The sequence below is a fragment of the Loxodonta africana genome, chromosome X (genome assembly GCF_030014295.1).
Source record: "Loxodonta africana isolate mLoxAfr1 chromosome X, mLoxAfr1.hap2, whole genome shotgun sequence".
NCBI lineage: Eukaryota > Metazoa > Chordata > Mammalia > Proboscidea > Elephantidae > Loxodonta > Loxodonta africana.
The window spans coordinates 80,639,249-80,655,274 of NC_087369.1; the positions used below are offsets into that span (position 1 = coordinate 80,639,249).

A 16,026-nucleotide genomic window follows, 5' to 3' on the forward strand; every position below is an offset into this window, starting at 1 on the left:
AGGAAAAATGTAACAAAAATCAAAACAGACCATGCAGCCATTAAAAATTGCGTTTTAGAGGAATATTCATTGACATTCTAAAATGATCATGATATAATGGCAAATGAAAAGAGCAGAATACAAAAAATTATATATTGTATTATGACAATTTTATTTTAAAAATACATGTATATATTTTTCATTGGAAGACTACTGTAAGGTTTCACTGTTAGTAATGAATATCTCTCGGTGGTAGAGTTACAAACCACTTTTATTTTTATCCGTAGGATTTTGTTTGTATTTTCCAGTTTTTTTCTATAAAGAACACACATTACTCGTATAATCAGCAAATTAAAATGTTAATATAAAAAGAAAAAAATCAAAGGAGAAGAACGTTTCAAGAATGTGGGAGTGGTCAGCTGGATCAAACACCTCAGAAAGGTGCAGTAAGACTAGTTCTGAAGGGCGTCCATTGGATTTAGCAACAAAGTGACCTCATGAAAATTGTTTCAGTGAAGTGAGGAGTGGAGGCAGAGGGCAGGTCGAAGGTGGAATCTAAGCATGAATGGGAGAGGAAGACATGTAGATAGCAAGTGTAGAAACAGCTTTCAAAAAACTTAGCTAACAGCATCAAAGATCTTTAAACCAAAACCAAATCAAACTCACTGCTGTCGGATCGACTCCCACTCGTGGCAGGCAACCCAATGTGTTACAGAGTAGAACTACTCTGTAGGGTTTTCTTGGTTGTAATCTTAACTGAAGCAGATTGCCAGGCCTTTCTTCTGTGGTACCTCTGATTGGGTTTGAACCACCAACCTTTAGGTTAGGAGTTGAGCACAAACCGTTTGCGACACCTAGGGACCTTCCAAATGTCATTAGGAAATTGCAAGTAAAAACCACAAAGAGATACCATTGCAAGCCTGTTAAAAAAATGGCTAAAATTCAGAACACTGACAACACCAAATGCTGGTGAGGACATGGAGCAACAGAAATTCTCAAGCATTGCTAATGGGAATGCAAAATGGTACAGTCACTTTGGAAGACAGTTTGACAATTTCTTACAAAGCTAAACATAGGCTTCCCATATGATCCAGCAATCATGCTCTTGGGTATTTACCCACATGCATGGAAAACTCATGTCCACACAAAAACCTGCACATAAATGTTTATGGTGGTTTTATTCACAATTGCCAAAAACTGGAAGCAACCAAGATGTCTTTCAGAAGGTGAATGGGTAAACAAACTGTGGTATATCCATACAATGGAATATCATTCGGCCAAAAAAATGAGTTATTAAGCCACAGAAAGACATGGAGGAAACTTCAATGCATATTGGTTATTGAAAGAAGCCAGTCTGAAAAAGCTTCATACTGCATGATTGCAACTATATGACATTCTGGAAAAGTCAAAACTATAGAGACAGTGAAAAGATCAGTGGTTGCCAGGAGGTCGGGGAGAGGGAGAAGAGGGAAAGGGATGAATAGGTGGAGAACAGGAGATTAGGGTAGTGAAACTATTCTGTATGCTACTCATTTGTGAAAACCTGTAGAACTATACAACGCAAAGAATGAATCCTAGTGTAAACTATGTGGTGTGTGGGGAACTACAGACTGTATTTAATAATGATGTATCAATATTGGAGCCCTGGTGGCACGGTGGTTAAGAGCTTGGCTGCTTACCAAAAGGTTGGCAGTTTGAATCCACCAGCCGCTCCTTGGAAACCCTATGGGGAGGTTCTACTCTGTCTTATAGGATTGGCAACAGGCTTGTTGTTTTTGTTTGTTTGTATCAATATTGGTTCGTCAATCATAACAAATGTACCACACTAATGTAAGATGTTAATAATAGGGAAAACTGTGAGTGAAGGAGAGAGAAAGTGTATGGGAACCACCTGTAGTGTCTGATCAATCTTCTGAAAACCTAAAACTGCTCTAAAAAATCAAGTCAGGGATCACAATAGAGGGTCCCAGACAAAGCTGGAGAAAAATGTGGAAGAAAATTCAAACTCACACACACACAAAAAGACCAGACTTACTGGTCTGACAGAGACTGGAGAAACCCCTAGAGTATGACCCCCAGACACCTTTTCAACTCAGTACTGAAGCCACTCCTGAGGTTCACCCTTCAGCCAAAGATTAGACAGGCCTATAAAACAAACAATGACACAGGTAATTCAACCATGTATATGCAACTAAATGGGCACACCAGCCCCTGGGCAAGGAAGAGAAAGCAGGTGGGGACAGGAAAAGCTGGACGAATGGAAATGGAGAATCCAAGGTAGAGAAGAGGAGAGTGTTGACATGTCTCAGAGTTGGCAACCAATGTCACAAAACAATACGTGTATTAATTGTTTAATGAGAAACTAATTTGCTCTGTAAACTTTCACCTAAATCACAATAAAAAAATAAAAATAAAGTCTACTTTTTTCAAATAATCCTTTCAACTAAATATCAAATAAAATTTTTTGGGGAAAAAAACTCAGCTAAAAAGGGAAAGAGGGAGGGCAGAAGCCCAGTTTAGCATACCATCCCGTTTGAAACTGGTGTGTAAACAAACCTTCACTGAAAACACAATGAAATATTATTTAAAAAAAAGATGCCATCCCATTTGGGAATCCCACTGTATGTTTGGTGGCTTTGAGCACCCTGGAGAGGTAGGTTATGAACGTCTTCTGACATCCAGTCTTTCAGTGTAAGGGATACAGCACAGTCTGGAATTGGAAGTGGCAGCCAGCTTAGGGCATCAACATCAGAAATTGCCCTTCCAGGCTTAAAGACAGACTTATCATTAAAACTGAACAAAATACTTCAATGCTGCATATGTGACCACATAATTGAGAGTGTAGGTTAATCCTTGGAAAAGAGCCCCTAAAAAAGCTTGTGATGAGTTTTAATCATAGCTGCATTTTGAAGTAGTCATGGAAGTTCTTGTGACTCGCGTGATAACAGTGAGGGCCCCTCTATCAATGTGTGTAGCTCAGTTCTGTAGACAATATTGTTCTCTAGGAATAAGCCAAACCTCAGTGTATCCTGTGACTCAACCCGGCCCTGACACTGTGAGGTGAAATGTCAATAGTGAGAAAGAGCATACTATGTTTATTGTGAAGCACTAGCTCAGATTCAGAAATCAATAACTGCTTGACATTCTGGAAAGCACTCTCATGATGGCAAGTCCTGTGTCACTGAACACCCATTTCCTAGTAGACAATGAAGTAGATCAAAAATTCTTGTCTTTTGTAGGAGGAAAACATAACCAAAATGGAGACTTCCTCAGAGCAGGGGCCCCGTAGATTGTGGAGTCCCTATTCTGGGGTCAGCAGAGGGAGGCAAGACGTTCAACTAGAAGAGACTTTCACCTGAGGAGACCCAGGGCAACAAAGCCATAGAGGAGAATTATAATCTTCAATTAAGCAGCAAGAAGAAGGTGGAAATAGAAGAGGGAAGATAAAATCTTTGGCTGGAAGACTTGGGAGCAGGATCGTCCTGTTCAGGTGCAAGGAACAGATTAAGAAGAGTACCACCAATGACCGCCCTGGACAGAGCAGGAGAAAAATGTAGAACAGAACTCAAGTTCACACAGAAAGATCAGACTTCATGGTCTGACAGAGACTGGAGGAGCCCCCGAGACTATGGCCCCCAGACGCACTGTTAACTCAGAACTGAAACCATTCCTGAAGCCCACTCTTCAGGCAAAGGTTAGACAGGACTATAAAACAAAAAATAATACAGGTGAGGAGTGTGCTTCTTAGTTCAATCAGATACTTGAGACCAAATGGGTGGCTCCTGCCCGGAGGCAGAATGAGAAGGCAGGAAAGGACAGGAACTGGTTGAGTGGACACAGGGAAACTGGGGTGGAAAGGGGGAGTGTGCTGTCACATTGTGGGGATTGCAACTAATGTCACAAAACAACATGTGTAGAAATTTTTGTATGAGAAATTAACTTGAGTTGTAAAGTTTCACCTAAAGCACAATAAAAATAAAATAAAATACGTATTGTAAAAAAAAAAAAAAAGATTAAGAAGAGTAGGTTAGAATGAAGGCTGTGAAGGATGAGGGTGTATTAGAAAAACCAAAACCAAACCCATTGCCATCGAGTGGATCCCAACTCATGGCAACCCCATGAGAACTCTTCTGTCTGCAGGTTTTCTTGGCTGTAATCTTTATGGAAGCAGCTTGCCAGGCCTTTCTTCTGTGGCACCACTGAGTGGGTTTGAATTGGCAATCTTTTAGGTTAGTAGTTGAGCACAAGCCATTGCACCACTCAGGAACCTCAGGTTATTAGAGCCCCTCTTTTTCTTATGGTGTTCAGAGCCTGTTGTAGGGACTAATACAGCAGTTTAAAGAAGGCATACAGGACTAGATCCCATCTTTCCTTTGAATCCCTCTCACTCCCCACTCTACAGGCTGAGGATGGAGCTGAGTTGGCTCTATAGAAGGAACAAAGCATTATGGATGGGGGTTAAAGTTAAGCTCTTATGGATGCCCCTCTGGCCCATAGTTCTCTCCACAGACCAGGTGCTGGAATCTACCTTGGTGGGGCTGAGTCCAGAAATCCCTGTAACCACATACTCTGGCTCCCTAACCCTGATAGGATGGTTGGATGTACATAGACAGGGAGGTGAGGAGCTTTAGGCAGAAGACAACGGAGTTCACGATTTTAGAGATCTGAACGAGTCTAGGAATCTGTCCTCTAATTTGCAGCAGGGTTGGATGGGGAAGGTGCAGTAGGAGGAAAACATCCTGGATTTCCTGGACAGCCCACCCTCCCTCCTCCTGTGAACAGTGCTTGTCAGCAGAAGCTTGGCTTGCAAGGTGTCATCAGCAGCCTGGCACTCCCCAAGACTGAGTAGTGCTGAGTGGTTCGGAGAAGTAGCAGGTATATGGTTGTTATTACCAAGGCAGGGGGATCCTGGATGAGGCATCCATGGTGTTACTGTTGGCAAATGTGGCTGCCAGGGAGGGCAGGGGAGCCCAAAGTTTTTTTCAACAGAAAGGGACAACACCAGGGCTTCTATTTAGGGCCTGGTTTACATGCTTCATTGGATCATCAGTTTGAGGAAATAGATGATAAACCAGTAGATCCATCTGGAAGACCTGGAAAAGGATCCTATGGGAAAAATATCTCCTGTATATATAATATGATTTCGATCACGGGTGTATATATAAAGAAAAAAAATGAAAGGAAATGTTAAATGCTTAATGGACAGAGCATCGACTCATCTGGTTGGCTGCCCAAACTTGGTCTATTAGAAGAACACTACCTCTAAGTCCCCTTGGGTAAAATTCCAGGATTGGATTCAACCGGGGAGCTTTATACCCCCATGCCACTTCATAGGACCTACAGTCCTCACTATACCCTCAAGAGCAGAAAGAGCAGGAAATGGACATCAAGCTGTATGAGCTGAATACCAGCAACATTAAGACAGGAGCCCAATGTCCCATTTCACCTGGCTACCTGATCTAGTGAAAGGATGTGGAACTTTCTGGAGTCTTTTGCAAGCACACCCTCTGTTAATCCAGTGATGGGACATCAGCGAAATACAGTACCACGTAATTATATGAATGAATATGTGCCCCTGGAATTCGTATTTTTAGAAGAGGCCAACTACAGGGTACATTTGTTATGATTGACGAACCAATATGGACCCATTTGGGAAGTTTTTACCTGGGTGGCATGAGCAACATTTATATTGGAAGCTGTCCCCTCTGATTTCTGAGCCATACAGCAATGCTGTTTCATCGATAAAAAGTCACACAAAATGCCACATTTTGTTTGGTAATGAGTCCCAGGGATTACTGCACAGTCAAGGGAGTGCGGCTCCCTGCCACCCAAGAAAGCCTCAAGATTGTCGTGCTGAGGCAGCCGGCACTACGCCATGATGCAATGCTCACCAGGTTGCTGATTCTGTTTGTGAGCCCTGAGCCTCTGAACTATGACGGATATTGCCTGCGAGACGTGCTCTTAGAGAACATGTGCTAAATTTCTTCTGTCAACTGTCCTTGTCTTGAGTAGAACAGGAGTGGTGAAAGCCATGTCGGAGCTCCATGCCCGAGCCATGTTGGAGGCAGCAGGCTTATGTTTAGGGTCTCTTACTTTGTTTGTCTCAAGATCTAATGACGATCTCCCTGAGTGAATCTTAGGAAATAAACAGACTGACATATAATTTTAAAATATTCTCCCAAAACATCCACTGTAAGAAGGTCTGCTCAGGAATCAAAGCGGAAGCTGAATCCAGCTGCTTACCAGGAACAAATAGATTTACTTTGTTCACTATAGTACAGTTTTCCTCCTTGCCTCTCCTTTTTCCCTCCCCTCCCTCGTCTTCCCTCTCCTCACCTTTTCTCTCCTGCAGCAGCAGTACCATCCTACCCAGAAGTTGTGCTCAAGTAGCAGTAAACAGGCAGTGAACAAGTTGATTCTAGCAATAGCATTTTTTATTCAGCTAAAAACTACTCAAATAGACTTCCAGTAGCCTAGAATTGCAAGCACCCCAAAGAAACCCTGCCAGGACTTCAAGGAACAATGAGTACACACTAATATTGACCTGTAGTTCCTGTCCCAGGAGCTCCAATATAGGAGCTCTGTCTTCTGGTCAAACAGGTCTGCCTACCATTAGCTAATCACATAGCTTCCTGTCATCTGGAATGCTTGGTCCCTCCATCTTCTTAAGGACCCAAGTCCAACTTCGCCTCCATTAAGTCTAGCCTTTTCTCATATGTTTGAACTCCTTCTGGTGCCTCATGTCTGCATATGACATTTAGAACATACTCCCTTGTTGTAGTTACTCAGGTGCATGTCTCATCTCTCCTATTAGCTCAGAACCTTCTGGGATTAGGGATCATTCCTTACTCAGATTCTCAGTGGGACCAGAGCTTATGAGCTGTGATGCAGCGGTTAAGCAAACAAGTTCTGGAGCCAGACTGCTTGGGTTCAAATAACTTTTTTAATTTATTTTTTAATGGCTGATTTTGGGGAGGTAGATTGCCAGGCCTTTCTTCTGAGGTGCCTTGGTGTGGACTCGAACCTCCAGCCTAATATGTGGCTGAGCATGTTAACCATTTGTACCACCCAGGGACTCTGGGCTCAAATCTAACTTTGTTACTTACTAGCTGGGTGACATCAGGTATGTCACTTAACCTCTCTGTGCCTTAATTCTCCAGTAACATGGGAATATTAATATTAATAGTGCCTACTTAATAGGTCATTTTGAGAATCAAACAAGATAATAGGTATGAAGCACTTTAAACATTGCCTTTTACACATTAAAGTACTCAGGAAAGGCTAGTTAGTCCTTCTTATCTACCCAAGCTCTATTCTCAGCAGGAATTGCTGAATACCAAAGAATAGCATTCAGCCTGTCCTCCACAAGCTCTAGCTCTATTTTGCCTTCTACCAAGTTCACCAGATGCTCACTAAGGAATTCTCTAAAGCAAGTCCGTTGCTATCCAGTCGATTCCAACTCATAGTGACCCTGCAAGGCAGAGTAGAATGGCCTCATAGGGTTTCCAAGGCTGTAACTTTTACAGAAACAGATTGCCATATCTTACTCCCGCGGCGCAGCTGGTGGGTCCGAACTGCCAACCTTTCGGCTTGCAGCCAAGCGCTTAACCAGTGCACCACTGGGGCTCCTCAGAAATTGTCTACCTGACTTTAAATGTCTTCCATACTCTGAGCCCCTTACCTAACTTATCATATCTTCTACAGCTCCCCTACATAGTCCTGCCTCCTTATTGTCTCCCAGACATGTCTTGCTCATTCCTACCTCTGTGCTTTTACTCACATTGTTCCTCCTCCCTGGAATGCTAACCCTATATTTCCTGTTTTCAAATCCTACCCATCCTTTACTTCTCCACCTAAACCTCACCTCTTCTAGGAAGCCTTCCCTGATTACTTCAGTGTACTCTTATCTTCCCCTTCTTTGAACCCCCTCAGCAGTCAAAGTTGGAATCACGTAATTGAACATACACTGATATTTTTCATGATTATTTCTTGGGTCTTGGCCTTGTATCCTCAGAAAATTGACAAATTGCTTAAGAACAGCTGGCATGTTTTCCCCTCCCCTGCCACCTACCCCCAGCAGTAGCCCTAGGCTGGATACTCATTAGGCGTCCAGGAAAGTAAAGACTTGTTGGCTGATGTATTGATATGCCTGAGTTTGGCCAAGGGAGGCTCAGGCTCTGGCTATCTTTCCGGCAGTGAACACAAACTGGGTGAAGAGCAGAAGGCAGAGGGACTGGTGTCTGCTGACTTCACTTATTTGTTTACTGCCACACAGGCTTTAGACATGGCAGGGTCTTCAGGTTCAGCTAAGCCCTCAATGTGGAGACCTTGAAACTAGACTGATCCCTCAGTTAATGGTTGACATTCCCTGTTTACCTTAATGATTGCCAAGATTTGTTACTGCGCAAGATACACTTTGCGGTTCAACTGCTTTGGCCCCCAGGATGGAAGGCAATTTCTGAGGAGGTGTTAGGGTTCTGGGATGGGATTGGAAATACTTTGGTCCATTCCCAGTCGTTCAGGACATGGACAATAAGCAGGGGTCAAAGTACCTTGGTACTGCCGTATGGGTGGGAAGCACTGTCATTCCCCACCTTGACCTCAGGAGCCAGTAGACATCGCCCACGGCTTTTTTTCTTCTGAGCGTCAAGTAATTTTAAAGCATCAAAGCTAGAAGGGATGGCACCCAATGCAGGATCCCTCTCTGCAGCTTGCCCACACTTAGATCTACCTGAGGCCAGCTTCAGGGCGTGGGGGAAGGCTGAAAGCTGTTGACGATCTCAGGTTCAGTTTTGCCTTGTACCAAGTTTACCAGACACTCACTAAGGAATTCTCTAAACCAAATCCATTGCCATCCAGTAGACTCCAACTCATAGTGACCTTATAAGACACAGTAGAATGGCCCCATAGGGTTTCCAAGACTGTAATCTTTACAGAAGCAGATTGCCACATCTTTCTCCCACAGAGCAGCTGGTGGGTTCGAACTGCCTACCAGATGGACTAAACATGGGCACGCAGGTGACAATGATGCCTCTCTTCCTCCGGGACAGGGCACTAACTCCAGGCTATGTGATCTGTCTCTCCAAACTCATTGGGAGTTCAGGGGATCAATCTTGTTTAATGATTGTGTGTGGGAAGAGGTGGGGCTGGTTAATGTTTGGTTCCTCTTGGGCTGTGGGCCATATCTGGCTCCAGCCCTGGACTCGTCCCTCCCCTGGGCTGGGCTGACAATACCTAGTGGCACAGGGCAGACACGCCTGCAGACATTCCCTGGGAAAGGGCAGCAGCCGCCAGGTGTAGCAGTGTCGGGGAGGTGAGAAGGCTGGGGGCTGAGGGAGGTGGGCCAGGAGGGTTGGTGTGGCGCAGGGGGCAGAAATGGGGGCTGGGGAGAGGGCCAGGTCTTGCCTTCTCTTGGTCTGGGCATTCAGTCACTTAGATTCCTTCCATGCTTATCCTCTGAGCTGAGGTGAGGCCCCTCCTGCCAGGTGCCAAGCTTGCTTAGCCTATCTCTACAGCCCCCAACTCTTATCCTCTTCCCATGCTCAAAGCTGCTCCTCCTCTCACTCTTTTTTCTCAGACAAGGGTTTTTTCCCTCGTTCCCACAGGGCCAGATTCCCAGGAAGACTTGAGGGACTTCCTAGGCTCAGGGTGGCCAAGTTCTTCTCTGTACAACATTTCCTGCCACACAGGGTTAGGGTTAGGTGGAACTGTTGGGCACAGCCAGGTTCTGTTTTTCTTCCATGATTACAAGGTAAACCAGGTGTGCAACCAACATAGGGGCTGCAGGTGGAGGAATACAGTGCACTCAGTGGGCAGCAGAGGGTCAGCCAACAGGATTGAAGATTTGGGAGTGTGTACTTCCATTTTCTTGAGGGAGGCAGGGAGACTCAAGCTGAGCTCGGAGTCGCTGATGGTTTGGAGGTCTGAATAAGCGGTGCCCCTCTGGCTGTCTGGAACTTGTTCCAGCTGTTGGGAATGGCACAGCAGAATGTATGGGCTTAGAAAATGAAATAAGGAGAATGGAGACAAGAGGGGTGTGACTGGAGAGAAGTATAGATGAGGATATAGCATGGCAATGGGGAAGGGACCCAGGCTTTGGTGAGAGACCCAAGAATCCTAACCTGAGCCCCAGCACTTACCAGCTGTATGATAAGTTTCTCAGCTTCTTTGAGCCTCCATTTTCTCAACTGCAAATTGGAGACAATAACCTGTGGCTCACAGGGTTGTTGTGAGGATGAGAGTTAATGAACATATGGCTCCTAGCACGCAGTGGGCATTCCATAAATGGTTACTGTTGTAATAAGTCCAAGTACAGACCAACAGGAAGTCTGATGAGTGATGGAGGAGTAAGGGGGTATAGTTCAAACAGTTGGTAAAGGAACTGACATTAGCAGAAGTTCTGTGAAAAGACCACAGCACAGTGAGGGAAAGAAAAAGTTGTAATGAGCTAGACTGGACCCATCCCAAGCCTAGCTACAGAGTATGACAGGGGTGGAGAGGGTAAGTCCAATGAGATGCTGTAGAACCACGGGGTAGAGGCAAGGAAGAGAAGCAAGGGAAGAGGAACAGAGCTTGAAAAGTTTGGCCTTAGCCACAAAAACTGACGAAGGTGGTCAGAAACTTAGAAGGAAATCTCAAAGGAAGCCCCATGTCCTTTCCTGATTAGAGGCTGGGTAATGGGTTGCCTGTGGAGAGGTGTTCATGAATGCCACTGAGAGAATCTGGGGTTGCCTGTGAAGTAGGAGGGGGAGTATGGGGTCTAAGGCTAAATGTGACCTCATCCAGCCCAACCAGGCTCCTCTTCCCCAAGCTCAAAAAACACAAGGGTTTTCTTGTGGTTAGAAGGACAGACAAGGAAATAGATGGGAGCAAAGGTGGGAGAGGCAGACCTGATGAATGTGCGTGTGCATGTGTGTGTGTGTACATAATGTGTGGCACCTGTGCACACATACAGTCCCACAGGAAGGAGTATAAGTTTTTGAGTTGCGGACCTAGTCTCAGCTAGAATGCAAACTCCTTAAAAGGTAGAGAGGCAGCCAAAGGCAGTGCTATATACAAAGGCTTTGAGATCAGATGAAGAAAAATTTGAAATTTGACTCTACCACTTAGCAGCAGTGCAACTGCCATTGAGACACATTACTTAATCTCTCTGATCCTCAATTTCCTTGCCTGAAAAATGGGGATAATATTACAGGATTGCTGTAAGGAGTAAGTAGGATCCCCTGATTTTGAACTGTGCTTGAGTACTGGGGCAAATCTGAGTCTGAGGACAGGGCCAAAGCCTGACGTGAACAGGGAGTTCCTATCTAATTAAACAGGAGGGCAAAACATGCCTGGAGTAACACAGAGCATATCAGCACTTGGACTTTAACCCAAAGTCACTAAAATGGTTTGGATTTCAAAACCAGGTCACTGCCCTGGATGTTTTTGCAGTTGTTGGAGTCTTAAATGAAAGTCTTGAGGTATTGATGTTGACATAATAATCAGCTCCTCTTTCAAAGTGGAAGGCAAAAATTGAGATCTCAGTGCCCACACAAGAGTCATTAGGGGCACCAAAGGGAGCTTACTGGCTTATGTCTCAGAGGGCTGAAGAAGATGAGAAACGGACAGCTATAAGAACCTAGGAACTCAGGGGGAGCCAAGCTGTCTATGGGGACATGCCTGGGGGGCAAAGAGAAGAGAACAGCTGGGGCTTGCTTTGGTGTAAGAGTAAGCAGCCGGACAAAGATAAGGAAGGGAAAAAAAAAGAATAAATCAGGAGGCAATGGAAAGCCCTGGGAAGGAAGGAGAGGAAAAGAGTTGTCAGTTGATAGGAAAGGAGAGGAGGAGGGGCTAGAAGAGAAGAGAGACCAGTTTTGAATTTCCCTGTTTCTAATAGAAAAGCTATAATTTTATCCAAGGCAGTAGAGTTTATGAGAAAGAGTATGAGCTCTAAACTTAGTTTGGCCTGGCTCAAAGGCCAGCTCTGTCACTTACTAACTGTGTGATTCTTGGACAAGTCCTATCACCTTCCTTTGCCTCGGTGTCCTCGTCTGTGAAATGAGGATAAAAATACCCACTTCACGGGGCTGTTCTGAGAATTACACAAGATATTGTGCATGCAAGGGCCTGGCATTCAAGTGCTCAGTGAACGGTTGTAATTAATTCTCCTTGACCACCTGTTTTCGAGCCTAACACATCTCAGTGAAGGAAGCACTTCTTTAGAACTAACTGTGGTCCCTCCTGCAGCAGCTCTGCCTTCAGAATCCCAGGCTTGGAGAAGGGGCACCTGTATTCCTGCCTCCCCACACTGGTTTGGGCAGAGAGCATGGACTCACTGAGCCTTTTTTTTTTTTAGATAAATAAACTTTATTCAGAGAAGTAACCTATGTCCCATGGACTGTCCCTTCTTCCATTTTCTTTCATCCCCTTCCCTCTCTTCCAGTTATTGATGTCCTACCCTTTCCCCCTACAACAGAGAGGCCCATCCAGAGATGAGTACGGGGCTTCTACTGAAGTGGAGTGATGATTGGGGGAAGGAAATGCCCCTGCATTTCCTACCTGTCCAGGCCTATGTGTTCTCAGTACATCCCAGTTCCTTGCTTCCAGCTTGATCTCCTTGCAACTCAATAGCATAAGTAGCAGGAGGTGGGGGAGAGGCCTTCTTTGCCTGCCTGAGGGGCAGAGGGGAATTTCTTCCCTAGAGCAACTGGCAAGCTCATGAAAGCAGGATGTTACAATATGCACTTGATACTGGGGGCAGGGCAGGAACCCGGAACAGTCTGTTCTATCCCAGACAGACGCTATAGGTCAACAACAGCTTCAGGAATTAAAAAAAAAGAGGGATCTTGGGTTTAGCAGACCACTTGGTCCCCCTAAAGCAACATTGATTTCTCTTCCTGAGAAGATTCTCACCCCCCCTTGATCACCAACTACGAAACTGGAGCTGAGCTAAAAACTTCTGCAGGTTGCCTCATAAAACTTCACAATAACTCTGGGTACTAACCTCATTTATAGATGAGCAAAGAGGCTCAGAGAAGTTCAGTAACTACTCAAGGTTGTATTAAGTGAAAAATCAGTATTCGAACCCAAGTCTATGTGACTCTTACATATTCCATCTCCTAACCTTCTGTCTGGTGGCGACCCTCTGCTTTCTCTTCTGTCTTGTACTTACCGCATACCCACCTCACCACCTCCTAGCTGGGTTCCCTTTCCTGAAGCTCCGTGAGGGATGGTCAGGGTTTGCTCTATGACGCTGGCACTGAAATGTGCTCACAGGTCCACAGCTTCCATGCTTCTTGTGCTTTTACCAGTAACATTAGCTTTTGCTTTTTTTTCACCACTAGCCTTTTCTTTTGCTGATACCATCTGTAAAAGCACAAGAAGTATACTGTGGAAAGACCCTAAACTTCTGCTTCAGATAACACTTTTGTGTTTCATCCTACCCTACGGCTTCCTAGCTGTGTGACTTGAATGAGTTACTTAACTTATCCGAGCTTCAGCTTCCTCATCTGGAAAATGTGGTAACAATCTTTAGAGGCTTACTAAAACCAAAACCAAACCCACTGCCATCAGGTCAATTCCGACTCACACGGACCCTATAGGACAGAGTAGAACTGCCCCATAGGGTTTCCAAGGCTGTAAATCTTTACAGAAGCAGACTGCCACATCTTTCTCCCAGTGGTTTCCAACCTCTGACTTTTGGGTTGGCAGCCAAACACTTTAACCACTATGCTACCATGGCTCCTAAACTCAAACCAAACCAAACCCATTGCCATCAAGTCGATTCCGACTCATAGCAACTCTATAGGATAGAGCAGAACTGCCCCCATAGGGTTTCCAAGGAGCAGCTGGTGGATTCGAACTGCTGACCTTTTAGTTAGCAGCCGAGCTCTTAACCACTGTACCACCAGGGCTCCAGAGGCTTACTAAGCAGATTAAAAAAAAATTGTACAGGAAAATGCTTAGCATGGTTCCTGGCTTGATAAATATGAACTCCTTTTTTTTTTCTTTCCCCTCTACCCATACCCTGGAGGGGATCTAAACCTAGGAAAAACCCTGCTGATCCTAAATTTCTGGTAGGGCCATTGGGGGAAGGTCTCAGCCCAGAGCCTCCTGGTCCCCTGGGGTTCTTTCTTACATATACCTGTTCCATCTCTCCTCCTCTCCTCACCCCCTGTGACCGTTCTTCTGATGGGGCTATGGGGCGGGTGCGGCGATGGACCGGGCGGGCACAGAACAGGTGGGTGCCGGCTGGGTGTCGGGCACTGGGACACAAGTGCTCTGTGTATAGGGTGGGCGGAAGTCAGGGCGTTTGATCTGAATTCTAAAGGGCGTTGTTCAGAGCCCCACAAAGGTCCCATTGTGCAGACACTGGGTATAAAGCAGCATATGACTCCCCAGCACCGGGCGGTGATGAATTGGAACGCAGGCGCGGACCCAGGGACTACTCCCCCTGCACAGACATGAGACCATAGGGGACCTGTCTGAGTGGCCTCAGGGATAGGCGCTCCCCAAGGTAACAGGACTTTATTGGGTTTGCCCCAGGTCCAGAGCGAAGGAGCTGGGAGATGGGGAGCAAGAGGGGGTGGCTGCTGGGAGAGCAAGATAGGTCTGGCAAAGAGAGGGGCTGGAGAAGAAAGAATGTTGAATGAAAGTGAAGAAAGGGGATGGGGCTCAAGGAGGTCAAGATGAGTGAGGAGAAGGAGAGGCTGGCAAGGAAGATAGAGTGATGAGGAAAGCTATGGCTATCCTTCCTTTCCTGCACTGACTCTGACTCTTGGGGGAGGGGTGTGGTTGGCAGTGTTATGGACCTGAGCTTCTGTCCCAACTCTCTGACAGCTTGCTTTGTGGCTCATGTTTTGCAGGTGTGAATGAGGCAGGATGAACTGGACAGGTTTGTACACCTTGCTCAGTGGTGTGAACCGGCATTCTACGGCCATTGGCCGAGTATGGCTCTCGGTCATCTTCATCTTCAGAATCATGGTGCTGGTGGTGGCTGCGGAGAGTGTGTGGGGTGACGAGAAGTCTTCCTTCATTTGCAACACCCTCCAGCCTGGCTGTAACAGCGTCTGCTATGACCACTTTTTCCCCATTTCCCATGTGCGTCTGTGGTCCCTGCAGCTCATCTTGGTTTCCACCCCAGCTCTCCTCGTGGCCATGCACGTGGCTCACCAGCAGCACATAGAGAAGAAAATGCTTCGGCTTGAGGGCCATGGGGACCCCTTACACCTGGAGGAGGTGAAGAGGCACAAGGTCCACATCTCAGGGACACTGTGGTGGACCTATGTCATCAGCGTAGTGTTCCGGCTGCTGTTTGAGGCAGTCTTCATGTATGTCTTTTATCTGCTCTACCCTGGCTACGCCATGGTACGATTGGTCAAGTGTGAGGCCTACCCCTGCCCCAACACAGTGGACTGCTTTGTGTCCCGCCCCACGGAGAAAACCGTCTTCACTGTCTTTATGCTAGCCGCCTCGGGCATCTGCATCATCCTCAACGTGGCCGAGGTGGTGTACCTCATCATCCGAGCCTGTGCTCGCCGAGCCCAGCGCCGCTCCAATCCGCCCTCCCGCAAGGGCTCGGGCTTTGGCCACCGCCTCTCACCTGAATACAAGCAGAATGAGATCAACAAGCTGCTGAGCGAGCAGGATGGCTCCCTGAAAGACATACTGCGCCGCAGCCCCGGCACTGGTGCCGGGCTGGCTGAGAAGAGCGACCGCTGCTCGGCCTGCTGATGCCACATACCAGGCAACCTCCCATCCCGCCCCCACCCTGTCCTGGGCCTGCCCCTCCTTCTCCCCTGCTGCTGCACAGGCCTCTACCTGCTAGGGATCATTCGATCAAAAACTCCCCCCGCCACCTGCCTTCCTCCCAGGGCCTTCTGTCTGAGGGACTGGATGGCGTGGGGAGCTGGAGGCCACCGGAACCAGTGCCCCAGGTTATGGGGGTGTGGGCAACTATTGCTGCCTATACTCCTTCCTCTTCCCTCTCCCTTTCCCTGGGACCACTGGGGACAAGAAATGAGATGCTCTGACAGCATCTCCAATTATGAAACTAATCTTAACCCC

At 46.4% G+C, this 16,026-nt stretch overlaps 1 protein-coding gene across 1 annotated transcript; it reads left to right on the forward strand.

Annotated features, from left to right (window-relative positions):
• Positions 1 to 14,506: 14,506 nt before the first annotated feature.
• On the forward strand, positions 14,507 to 15,693 carry GJB1 (gap junction protein beta 1). The gene has a single exon (XM_010592723.3). It carries the CDS (start codon positions 14,842 to 14,844, stop codon positions 15,691 to 15,693), a length of 852 nt encoding a protein of 283 aa, XP_010591025.1. The 5' UTR covers positions 14,507 to 14,841.
• The last annotated feature ends 333 nt before the right edge of the window (positions 15,694 to 16,026 follow it).

Coding starts and splice junctions, on each gene's coding strand:
- GJB1 (XM_010592723.3), top strand. CDS start 14,842: ATGAACTGGACAGGTTTGTACACCTTGCTCAGTGGTGTGAACCGGCAT.